At 37.3% G+C, this 12,825-nt stretch overlaps 1 protein-coding gene across 1 annotated transcript in view; it reads right to left on the reverse strand.

Moving 5' to 3' along the window:
* The window catches only part of LOC142339479 (myoferlin-like), a 120,327-nt gene that overhangs the window by 64,096 nt on the left and 43,406 nt on the right, over window positions 1-12,825 (reverse strand). Inside the window, exons 21-26 of the mRNA XM_075389523.1 lie at window positions 12,552-12,672; window positions 3,341-3,435; window positions 1,937-2,105; window positions 1,135-1,287; window positions 619-670; window positions 29-288 (exon numbers count right to left, since the gene is read on the reverse strand). Of these exons, the coding sequence (XP_075245638.1) occupies window positions 29-288; window positions 619-670; window positions 1,135-1,287; window positions 1,937-2,105; window positions 3,341-3,435; window positions 12,552-12,672 (850 nt within the window). The remainder of the gene's footprint in view (window positions 1-28; window positions 289-618; window positions 671-1,134; window positions 1,288-1,936; window positions 2,106-3,340; window positions 3,436-12,551; window positions 12,673-12,825) is intronic.

The following is a 12,825-nucleotide window of genomic DNA, read 5'->3' on the forward strand; positions in this document are numbered from 1 at the left end:
ATCTTGGCAGAACATGACATGAGCTCACAATGCTATCCCAATCAAACAATTCCACCACAACGGGAGGCGGGTGTTCCGCAAGGTAATCCGGCGAGTCATAGAACTCGAGGTTCTTGAATATCAGCGTCTGGTTCCAAGTAGGATTCACAGTCATTTTCTGGACTGTTGTCTTCTGGCTACGGTTGCCCACTGCCACTCGGCAGAAGGGATCCGAGTAGCCGTCATCGTCCGTTGAGAGAAGGTCACGTGCCTGGTACATGTACGCACGCATCTGATACTTGTGCGATTCTGAAACCACATCGGCTTACAAGATTTTTCCGTGTAATAGAAAAAATTGCATTGTTAAAAGCGGTGAACCCAACAAAGAAAATTACAGAATATAATCAATTTATCTGGTTTTCCATCGTTCATGAAAATCCAGTACCAGGCTAACGTCTCACAAAGAGACGAACGCACGAGGATGCATCGTGCGTTCAAAACGCATATTCTAGAAAAATGGAAGAACGCACGAGTCTGGACATGTATGCAAAAAAGTCGCGAAACTTTAACGCACAAAACCTGAACACGGGCGTACCAAAGCAAAACGGAACAACTAAGATAATTGAAATGTGCACTTACGAGGGAAAGCAGCAAAGGTTCTCGGAGCTACTTTGACCATTTCGTCCTTTTTCTGAAATAGAATAGAAACATTTAACTTTTGAATTCACTGCTAAAATTTGATTTCATCAGACTATCAATCAGATGTGATACCCTGATTTGTGTACAATTTCTGTATCATTGATGAGAGATTCATGAGACTTTCGTCGACCTTTGTTTACCCATGGTAACCTGTCTTGGCAATCATATCCAGCAACCAAAAACGGTTCCACACAAGCATCGCAAATTTTTTTTACGTGATCACTCCATGGCTGCCAAATGTTCTATTTAGGTCTATCTTCTATTCCATCTAAGAACTCGCATAATAACATTTTGTGACACGCGTTTCGCACAGGGTTGTTTTTCATCGTCATGTATACATTTTGGTTGCCAAAATACCATAGTATCCATTTATGGCTTGCGAAAGGTTGTCAAGAAAAATTTATGGTGATCAACCAGAGTATGTGCAGAATTTACTAAAGAAGTTGGTATAATGACCTTGAACTCGAAAAAGAATAGTGGGGGTGCCTTTGGGTTGACCCTCTTCAGTTTCCTCTGCCACCTCCTCCTCCTCTTCAGATCCATCTTCTGTTCCACCTTGTGGAATTTGGAACTATAAGTTTTTCCGTACTCCCAACCTTCGTCCTCTGGCTAAAGCAAAAATTCACAAATTCATTTAAGTGAACACTATTTGGACGATATTTGCTTTGGAGATCAAAACCAAACATTGAGCTTCAAATAATGATACAGGAGCTTCAACATGTTGGTATTTTTTTAACTTCAATTAGATATTCATTTTTATGAGCCACTCTTTTGAAAATGAATTTTGAAGTTCGGTGTCGGGACAATTTATCCAATTGCCATTATACCTAATGCCAACATGCTTAATGCCACTATACCCAACCTGACATTTCAACCAATGCCAATTTTTACCCTAGTGTTGAAATTACCAGAACTAAAATTTAGAATAATAAAATGGCCTCTGGGATTTCATATGAAACTATCACAACCGAAAAAGGGACTATATTGTCCACTTATGTATATTAAAACATTCTTGTAATAGCAATTGCTAATTTTTAATCAGATTATTGAATGAAATGACATTGGGTATAGTGTCACTGTGTTTAATGGCATTGGGTAAGATGGCATTGGGTGGAATTGGGTAAATTGCCGTGTCACCTTGAAATTTTGTGCAGATGTTGTATAGTACTCAGAAGACTGATTTAATTGATCATCTCAAAGGGATTTCATCAAAGAGATTTAATAGTTCAAAGAGTTGCAACAAAACAGCATTACACACCCCGTCAGCTCCCGGTGCAGCTCTGAGCCCATCGCTCTCTCCCTCTGGCAGCTTGACTCTTGGTCTGACCCACCTTCTTCTTCTCCAAACATGGAATGGCTTCTCGCTAGCCTGCCACCCTCCCAAGTCTATATCCACACAGTACTCAAAGCCTTCTTCATCAACAGCTCTGAAATACAGATATGAACTAAAACTTCTGCAAACAATACAGCAATATATTTGCTGTACTATTGATTTAACAATTTCTTATGCTGCTATTCCTCCCATGTTAAACCATTCCCAGGTTGAGGTGCCAGACCGAAAGTCGATATGTCCAGACCCTCCCAGACGGAAAGTGTCTATGTCCAGACCCTCCCAGACGGAAAGAGCCTATGTCCAGACTTTCGTGCGTTCCAAAGGAAAAGAAATTCGTGCTCTCCAAAATTGATAATTAGTGTGTTCATGTCCAGACTATCGTGCGTTCAAAAGACCTTATGTCCAGAATTTCGTGCATTCAAAATTGCCTATGTCCAGACTTTCGTGCGTTCCAAAGGAACAGAAATTCGTGCTCTCCAAAATTGATAATTAGTGTGTTCATGTCCAGACTTTCGTGCGTTCAAAAGACCTTATGTCCAGACTTTCGTGCATTCAAAATTGCCTATGTCCAGACTTTCGTGCGTTCCAAAGGAAAAGAAATTCGTGCGCTCCAAAATTATTAATTAGTGTGTTCATGTCCAGACTATCGTGCGTTCAAAAGACCTTATGTCCAGACTTTCGTGCATTCAAAATTGCCTATGTCCAGACTTTCGTGCGTTCCAAAGGAAAAGAAATTCGTGCTCTCCAAAATTGATAATTAGTGTGTTCATGTCCAGACTTTCGTGCGTTCAAAAGACCTTATGTCTAGACTTTCGTTTATTCAAAATTGCTTATGTCCAGACTTTCGTGCGTTCCAAAGGAAAAGAAATTCGTGCTCTCCGAAATTAATAATTAGTGTGTTCATGTCCAGACTATCGTGCGTTCAAAAGACCTTATGTCCAGACTTTCTTGCGTTCAAAACGGCACATGTCCAGACTATCGTGCGTTCAAAGTTACCTATGATCAGACGACTATCGTGCGCTCAAAGTTGCATATGACCAGACTATCGTGCGTTCAAAGTTTTCTATGATCACACTATCGTGCGCTCAAATTTGCATACGTCCAGACTATCGTGCGTTCAAAATTGCATATGTCCAGACTATATCGTGCGTTCATTTTTTTCCAGACCGTGTAATTTTAAACGCAAGACGCCACCTGGTGCGTTCATTTCGGTCTGGACATATCGACTTTCGGTCTAGCACCTCAACCTGGGTTTCCCGGCTTTCGTTACTTTGAAATAAAGAAATAAAAAGTCAAACTACAGGAAGTGAAAGTTTAGTTTGTTCACACCTGTCAGTGTCGATTGCCCATCCATCCTCGTCTGACTCCCAGGCCCACCCCGGAGGAGGCATGATGTCATCTCGGGGAGTGGTTTCTTGACTTTGCTAAACAACCACACAGAATTATGTTTATTGGTTATTATCAAATATCAGCTCATTAGTCACAGTAAAAATCATTCACGTTCGGGTGCTAAAATAGTTTTGCAATTATTATATTCCAATAATCATTTAAAACTCCCATCAATAGAATACATTTATTAAATTCAAAGTTCACTCGACTCAGTTATATCACCAGAAAGCTTTAAAACGAACAGAAGTCCATAAAATTGAAACTCTTACCCGGCCATCTTTCTTCCAACAAATAATAATTAATATATTGGTAATTTCAATCATAACACCCTGGAAAGTTTCAGAATACCCTGTTAAACACAATTGGTTAAAATTTTAATAATTGTTAAATGGTTAATGGTTATAATTGTCAAAAAATTTGTTATTGTTTTTTAAATAATTGCTTGGGGTCACTTAATTATTCTGAATCTTTACTGATTGAAGTTAAAATTGCATCTTGTAAACAGCCTCCTACATGCAATAAAAAAATAATTAGAAATGTAAACAGACAGCTGAAACAAAACTTTTGTTCTACGTTAAATCTGCTGGTTTGCTCTAGACATATTGCCAAAAAAAAGCTATAGAGAACTGTTTTTTCATTTTAAATTCTTCATTGGCTCAATTATTATCAAGCAATCAATCAGTTGTCCGTGTTAATATGAACACAAACAGCTGATTGATAATTGAGTCTGTTGCGTTTGAAATTGAAATCTCACTATTTCAAAAACTACATGGCCGATTCAGCTCAAGTTTTCCATATGCTAAATTGTAGACTAGTGCTAAATACTGCCAAGAATACCGAAATTTGAATCATTGACACTTTCCCCATGTGTTAGGATTTCTTAAAAAATTTAAAAGGTAGCCCTACTTCACCCTTTTGAGATAAAACCTTTTTTTATCGCAATGGATATCTTACACAAGTCTATGGATTCACAAAGTTTGATTTTGATATCTTTCACAGTTGTTGAGTTAGTGTCAAAAAACCGTATTTTTTAGCCCCAATTTAGACTTAGATGAGAATGTGAAACTTTGATATTTAGTTCATTTTAATTCAATTATACTTGTTTATTTATTGTGCACCCGCCATTCAACTACCACATCGCTATATGATCTGTTTTAATTGCATTGGGTTATTTTTTCAAACATTTTCTTCATTTATTGGCCATTATTAAATTTAGTCAACTAATTATGTTTCATGTACGAAAGGTTGTATTTGATTAAGAAAACGAAAATGCATTTAACTTAAACGAATTTTTGGTTGATATTTAATATAAAAGCTCTGAAATTTATGTACCGTTTAAAAATTTGATCTGGTTTGGCCTTCGCTGCTATTTAGCGAGCCTGTATCCATTTAATTATTACGCACGCTTTTGTTTATCTTAATGTTATGCCTTTAAAAATTTGTTTTGCACAATTAGTCAAGAAACTAACCATCTCATAATACAATTTCTTTTGTTTTGTGTAATTGGAGAGAGAAATCGATACCGCGGACAGGGCGGACTTGAACCTTAGTTATTAAATATACTAATAACCAAAAATAGGCCAAAACATTCGGTCCCGCCAACTCAGATCACCAATACAACAGACACAAACCGATCAGCTGAAATTGAGAGATGTCCTTCCCGATGTTTCAACGGAAGGTTTGAATCTCAAAGAAGAACCGCGAGCTAAAAGTAAATGCCAAGTGCAACTGAAGCCTGAAAATCAGCTGCAGAAATTGAAAACCGATCAGGAAAGACGAGCTCGAGAGACTGGCGAGAAAATGAGAAAACTTGAGGAGCATATGACACTTGAAATGTTGAAACTCGCAATTGACATCGACGAATAAGACAAACTTCGTCCTGAATATTCGGAAAAAGCTAGTTGTACCAGATAGTGGGACTTCTTGGGAAACATAAGCGGCAGCGATGATGATGACTACTTGGTCGAAAACGGAAAACGTATTAAAACACAGGGTGAAAATCAAGAAAATGCTAAAGAGGTTGCTGCCTCATCTCAGCGAAAATACAGTAACAGCCGATGGGGTCACTGGTCTTCCGGAAACTGTGAGCTCAAACCAAGGTCAACATGGTAAGTGTGAGAGTACTAATACTTTGCAATCAAAAGCGCTGGTTGCGATGGGTTATTCGGTCGTTATGTACGACACGGCTTGGAAAACCCTTGAGCGCAAATTATGTCAACCGCACCTGATAATAGGATTGCGTTCGATTAGAATTAAAAATCATTTACAATTACGGTAGTACGTTAGTGCGAGTTTTGTTATTTTCGTTGACACAGTCGGAAACTTTGTAAACGTTGTGCAACAATTAGGTTACAGCGCTTCGACTATCTGTTTTCCACAAGTAATCTAGACACGATAGTAAATAAGCTTCCGGAAGACATAAAACGCAGATGGTTTGCACATTGAAACTGCGTCGCAGAGCTTCAAGCAGCTCAATCTGGTTGAATTAAACAAATGGCTACAATACGAACCCTTGATTGAAGAACAAATTAGGACTAAAAGAAAATATCTATTTCAGAGAGTTCGTACAAAGCAAAACAAAACAAAACACCGTCAGATCAAGTTAAGATCAACCAAAAAACTCCACTTTACTAATGATAGAGAGATAAAATTTCAGAGGTGCCCTCTCGATAAAGGTGTTTCTTCGTTCTTGAAATGCGATAAATTCAAAAACCTCCATATCACAGAACGGTCAGAAGCGGTGAAACACGCTAACTTCTTCTTCAAATGCTTGACGGGAAAGCATTGTGCCGGAGATTGCAAATCGAAGCTCAAATATGGAACAGACCGCTATGAAAAAAATCACAATCGCATGTTACACAAGAGACAAACTGTGACACTCGAGCTCATCCAGTCGCCAGATCAAACAACGGAAACCAACCTGGCGAATAAGACACCTTTCTCAGTCAAAAGCCTCCAAATTTCACCGTTGCGCATCTACTCGGAAAACTGAATTTTTGTCGAAACCAAAGCTATTTGTGACACAGCCTCCTCTCAAATCTTTATAGATGAAGATTTGATACAGTCTCTAGGTTTTGAAGGAGAAACATTTTTTGATGTCAGTGACTATGCTTCACAGAACGAATTCAATCGATTGTTTGAAAGTGTAGGTGAAAATTCGTCCGGCCGATAAAAATCAGCGACACGGTATAAAAAATGCCAGAAGTTATAAAGAGCATCTAGTTGGAACCTCGGTTTACAATGTAATCGAGCTAAGTTAACGTTATCCTCATTTATTGCACAAAAAATGCAGAAAATTGACTTAAGACGTAAACGTGATTTTTGGCCAAGACGCTTACCCCCTATGTCTTTTTACTGGAAAAGAGCAAACACTTGAGTGTAATTTTTCTCCAGCCCTCGCACAACTACGATCGCTCAAACGAAGACTACGTAAAAACGAGACATTAAAATTGAAGTACAATGATTCAATGAATAAAGTTTCATCAAAAGATTACATCTCCTTGCATCAGAAACGCGAACTTGAACGTCAAGATATTTGGTATCTGCCTCATTAGCCAGTTTGAAAACCCAAAAGACCAGAGAAAGTCAGAAGAGTTTGCAAGGCTGTAATAACTTTTGAGGATACTGCCTGAATGACGTTTTGATGAAACGTCCCGATCATTTTCAGAATCTTTTTGGAATCTTGATCAGACTTCAAGAAAATTGAGATGTACTAACAGCAGATAATGAAGAAAAATTTTTGCAACTTCAAACACCTGACTAAAAATACGCTGCCTCAGGTTTCTTTGGACAGATGAAGAACGGTACAACAATGCCGTACCGAGCGAATTCATCAACATGAAAACTATGCCCTGTAGCAGTGTGCAAAAATGTTTAGATCGGAACATCCTATTGAATCGCTAGTAGTAATGGATAACTTTTGTGTGGAAGATATGTTTCTCCCGATTCACACAACAGAACAAGCACCTGAAGTAATCAATGAACTGATATCATTGCTAGCAAAAAGGGCTTAAACTTCACAAAATGGTATTCCAATTTTGAAGAACTAATTGAAAACAATGAAATTAAAACAAAAGAAAGCGAAGACAACCCCTTAAACCTTAGCACTTGAATTAATAGCAGGTGATGATCCGTTAACTGTTCGGAAAAACCAAGAGTTCCTCCAGAAAACGAACTGGACGCGAAGAAAAGTTTTTTCAACAGTTTCGCAAGTGTTCAGTTTTCTGGGATTCATGTCACCATTTTGTATTTCGAGAAAACGAATCTGGCGGACACAAGGTGAAAAAAAGGAGGCGCCGATAGCCGAAAATATAAACACCTAGTTTCTCGAGTGCGCAGTGGGTGCAAAAATGGAGTAACTCAGAACAATTATCCGTACCATCATTGTACAATCTGGAATCTTGGGACAGAATTGAGCTACACGTCGTTGGAAACACGTCAATTGATGCCTTTTGTGCAGTAAGTTACGTTGTTATCATTAAACCAAAAGGCCATAATCTAAAAAAGTTCATTGTTGAAAAAGCAAAGCTAGCTCCAATGAAGCATCACACTATACCAAAATTAGAATTAATGGCAACAATTACAGCAAACAGAATTAAAGATCTAAATTCTAAAAGAACAGATATTCGTTTGCGTCAGTTTTTTGTCGAGCGATGCATTCACTGTTTTACAATGGCTGCGTAGTAGTGACAAAAGCAGCCTACTTTTCTTGCTAACCGGGTAAAAGAAATTCTATATGGTGCAACAGTTGATCAGCGGCGACATTTAGCTGGAGATGACAACCCAGCTGATCTGGGAACAAAAGGTCTCTTCATAAAGGAAGCGATGTAAAGTGTGTGGATAAATGGACCCGATTGATTGAGCAGCGAATTAAAAAAAAAACAGAATGGAAGCAGGAGCAAGTAGTGCACGATAGAATTGAAGTTATACCAGTAATTTGAACAAAACATTAGCTCTACATGACTATGACTGTAAACGATTCAGTAACATCAGAAGACTGAGAAAAGTAATTGCAAGAATATTGAATCTGAAAATTGGGAACCAAGAAAAATCCTGATTTGCTTGACCAGGCGGAGAATTGCATATGGGAATTAGTAAGGGGAGAAAATTACACAAAAAAACGTCACAGGGAAAAGAAGACTCTTTCAAAAGCAATAGAAAACTGAATTCGTTTCCGAGCAAAAATCTATTAAGAGCAAAAAGCAAACTCAGAAATGCAAACCTCAGTTTTGGAGAAAAACAATGTTATCTTACCACGTTCACATCCAGCAATTAAATTATATCTGGAGTTTCAGCATAAGCTTAACATCAACAAGGACTGGAGTAAATTAGAGCTGAAGGTCAAAAAAAGCTTCGGATATTTGGTCAAAGAAACGCTATGAGATCGGTTAAATACCAAGTTCTACACTGTATTTTGAAGCAAAGCAAAAAATCAATGCCGATGATGTCAGATATACCAATAGTGAGAATAGACGATAATGTAACGCCCCTTACAAAGAGTAGGCTATTTTGGACGGTCTTCGGTTAAATTTTTCCGAAGAACAGTGAAGAGATGTATATGTCTATTAACGTGTCCTGATGTCCGAGCAGTGCATATAAAGATTTTTTTTAGTCACTGGACACAAAATCTTCCATAGCGAGTAGAGGGAAACCGAAAACATAATTTCGAACAACGAAACCAATTTTGTAGGCGCAGCGAAAGAAAGGAAAGCGGCCTTCAAAGAAGTTAACCATTCTAAAATGCAGCGCAATTTAGCGCAATAAGAGTACAATGATCATTCAATACCCCTGCAGCACCAACTTTTGGTGGCGCATGGGAGTCATTAGTGAAAGCAAGCAAAAGCGATTTTCAATATTTTGGGCAAAGTATATTTGAAAGAAGAAAATCTCTCCACAAAAAATGCGCAATTTCGACCTCTAGCAGCAGTTAGTAGCAAGATTGAATACTTGTATACGACCACATCGAACCATTTCATATCATGACCCATTTCTCTATTTAGCGATGACAAAGCTACATAGCGAAAAATGTTCCGACAAATCAGCGTGCAATTGAAAAGCCTTTGGAGGCGTTGGATGAGCAAGTATCCACCATCACATTCAACGCAGAGCAAATTGGAGAATTGAATCAGGTGCGGACATCAACGTTGGGGAATTAGCTTGAATGGTTGATGAGAAAGAGAGCTACTTCAGCTACCTTTAGCCAGAATTCAGAAGCTTCATGAAAGAGATGATAAAAAGCTAGAACGGCAACTATAAAACCCGCAAGAAGATCTTATTTACGACCATTGGTTAAACTAATTTCTTTAGTTTTTGACCACATTTGAAAGTATTTTGCTAGGATTAAAATAGGGCTAGAATCGAAAAATTGGATATCTTTATCTCAAGAACTACATTTCCGAATTTGTTCTTTTCATATTCTATAGTTTTGAATAGTGCTAACCACTGCCAAGTTTGCTGAAAAATAAATCATTAGTATGGGAACTATTTATACTTGAAAAATTTCTACATGTTTTATAATTTTTTATAGAACTTAATAGAACTTATGGGTAGCCCTACATTACCCTTTTGAGATAGAACCCTCTTATTAAACCACAAGGTATATTTTACTTTTGTCCATCAGTTCACAATGACTTCAATATCTTTCTTAGTTTCTGAGTTGTCAAAGAATCGTATATTTTAGTCTCAATTTAGACACAGTAAATTTGTTATTTAGTTCACACTAACCTATTGGTATTTGTTTATTCTTGTGAACTCCTCAATCAGCTATCACTGTGCTATTTAATTTATGTCAATCACATTTGGTTAGTTTTGGAATTAATTTGTTCATACCTTTGCCATTATTAAATTTATTCAACTCTTAATGTTTCATGTACGAAAAGATGTATTTGATTAAGAAAGCGGAAACGCAATAAAAAAATTTTTCTGTCGATTCTTACCATAAAAGCTGTGAAGCTTACTTACCATCTAATATATTAAATGTAAGTCGCACTTGAACGCAATGTTTAACAACGTTCCCATCTTCACATGTTTTAACTATCCTTAGATATGCAGACTAAACAACCATGCTTAAGAGCCTGATCTGCAAAAGTATTTTGGTCTTTAACCATACAGCTCAGCAAAATAGTGAGACAAAAAAGCCATTGATCAAATTTTTGTGTATCCAGTCACTACCGATAGACAACAACAACAGGCTTCGGTAGCGCAGGGGATTAGATTTGTGGCTGTGAAGCGAGGGGCATGGGTTCGAGCCCGAGTAGGGTAGGAAAAGAATGCATCATGTACTGGGATAAAAAAAATGGGGAGTTGGTTGTCTTTTTCTTCTCTTCTCCATTTCTTTGCTTTTGTTTGTGACTTATATCTTCTTTTCGTTATTTCTTCATTCCCTCAACTGTTCCTTCTTTCCATATCTTTCCCTCCCATCTAATACATTAAATGTTAATCGCACTTGAACTTTTTGTTTAGCAGTTTTTTCATGTTAACATGTTTAAACGTGCAGACTACTCAACCATGCTTAAGCGCCCGATTTGCAAATGTTATTTGCTCATTAAGCATACAGCTTAGCATAAACAAGAGACAAAAAAGACACTGAACAAAATTTAGCGAATATAGCCACTACCGATAGAAATCAACAATAGGCGTCGGTAGCGCAGGGGAATAGACCTTTGGCTGTGAAGTGAGGGGCATGGGTTAGAGCCCGAGTATGAAGGGAAAAAGATGCATAATGTACTGGAATACAAATTTCGCGGAGTTGGTTGTCTCTTTCTTCCCTTCATTTCTTAGCTCTTATTTGCTCTTTCGTTGTTATCTTCTTTCTTTATTCCTTCATTTTTTATTTTTCTACATTTCTTTCTCTCTATCATCTAATATACTGAATGTGAGTCGCACTTCAGCGCAATGGTTAACAGCGCTCCTATCGTCACATATTTTAACGATCCTTAAACATACTGCCTACACGATCATGCTTAAGTGCCTGATCTGCAAATGTTTTTGTTGCTCATTAAGCATACAGCTTAGCAGAAACAAGCGAGACATAAAGCCATTGAATGAAATTTTGCATATGTCGCCAGAACCGATAAACATGAACAGGTTCCGGTAGCATAAGGGATTAGATTTGGGGCAAAGAAACGAGGGGCATGGATTCGAACCCGAGTACGGGAGGCAAAGGATGGAAAGTGTACTGGGATAAAAAAAATTGGGGATTTTGTTTTCCCTTCTTCATTTCTCTGCTTTTGTTGGTTACATATATCTCCGTTTTTTTCTCTAATCCGTCACCTTATATTTCCTTCTCCATTTCTTGCTCTCCCTCTCATATACTTGTGATGCTTTTGGGGGCCTGCTAGTTTAAAATTTGGTTGAATATTAAACTAATAACCTAAGATAGGTCAAAACAGCGTCAAGGAAGAACTTAAGATGAAATTAAGATATTTTTTCGTTGCTTAAGTGTTTTCTAGTGCCCACTTTTGGCTTACGAATGATGTATATCGATTCTTATTTGGACTTCAAGCGGTGATGCAATAAAATGGTATTCAGTTGGCGTTGAACTTGAAATTAATAATAGAGTCATCATCTAAAATAAAAAACTTGAATGCCTCCTTAAAATTAAAAATGAGTTCAAAAAAATTTGTTTGAAAAAAATGCTCCTTCATTATCTGGAATTACGGTAAAAAAGGGCGTGGGAGCCGTAACAAAATTGTGCATATATATATATATATATATATATATATATATACATATATATATATATATATATATATATATATATATATATAATATATATATATATATATATATATATATATATATATATATGCATCATAAAGATGGTTCAAAAATGACGGTTAAACTAACACAATCGTGAGAGTTTGCTACGTTAGATTAGAAAATATCTATGATTTTTCAGCAATTTTGTTCGAGGATAGAACTAAAAAATCTTTAAAGGAATTTAATTTTCCACGATCCACTTTTTCTAGAGGATTGCAATGTTATCACTTGTCTATTCCTTCGCGAAAGCTATCGTTACGACAAAAAACGCCAGGTTCGCACGAACTTCCTAACTCCAACAAATTTTGAAAAGATGATAAGAAACCACTAAGTACCTCAGTTGCGCTGTTTATCACTCTGGTGTATAATTTATGATGGTAAGCGCACTTACCATAGTAACCCACTTTATCTTTTCTGGCTGATCTTGCCAGGCCAATCCAGGGTACCTGCCCTGTGACTCGAACGCGTCTTCAACAAAGTAGTCCAGGCCCTCGTCAGCATCAACCTCACAGCTGCAACAAAGCGAAGACAGGATATATAGAACTATAAAACGTTTTGACCAACTGACAACTTTTTTGATTCTCTAAAATCAGTTTGCAGATACATCCAGTAATTTAACAGTAAATCTAAAATTGGTTGTAAATCGCATGACCCGTTGAAAGAAA

This window comes from Convolutriloba macropyga, chromosome 5 (genome assembly GCF_964194025.1).
Source record: "Convolutriloba macropyga chromosome 5, txConMacr16.3, whole genome shotgun sequence".
NCBI classification, from domain to species: domain Eukaryota; kingdom Metazoa; phylum Xenacoelomorpha; order Acoela; family Convolutidae; genus Convolutriloba; species Convolutriloba macropyga.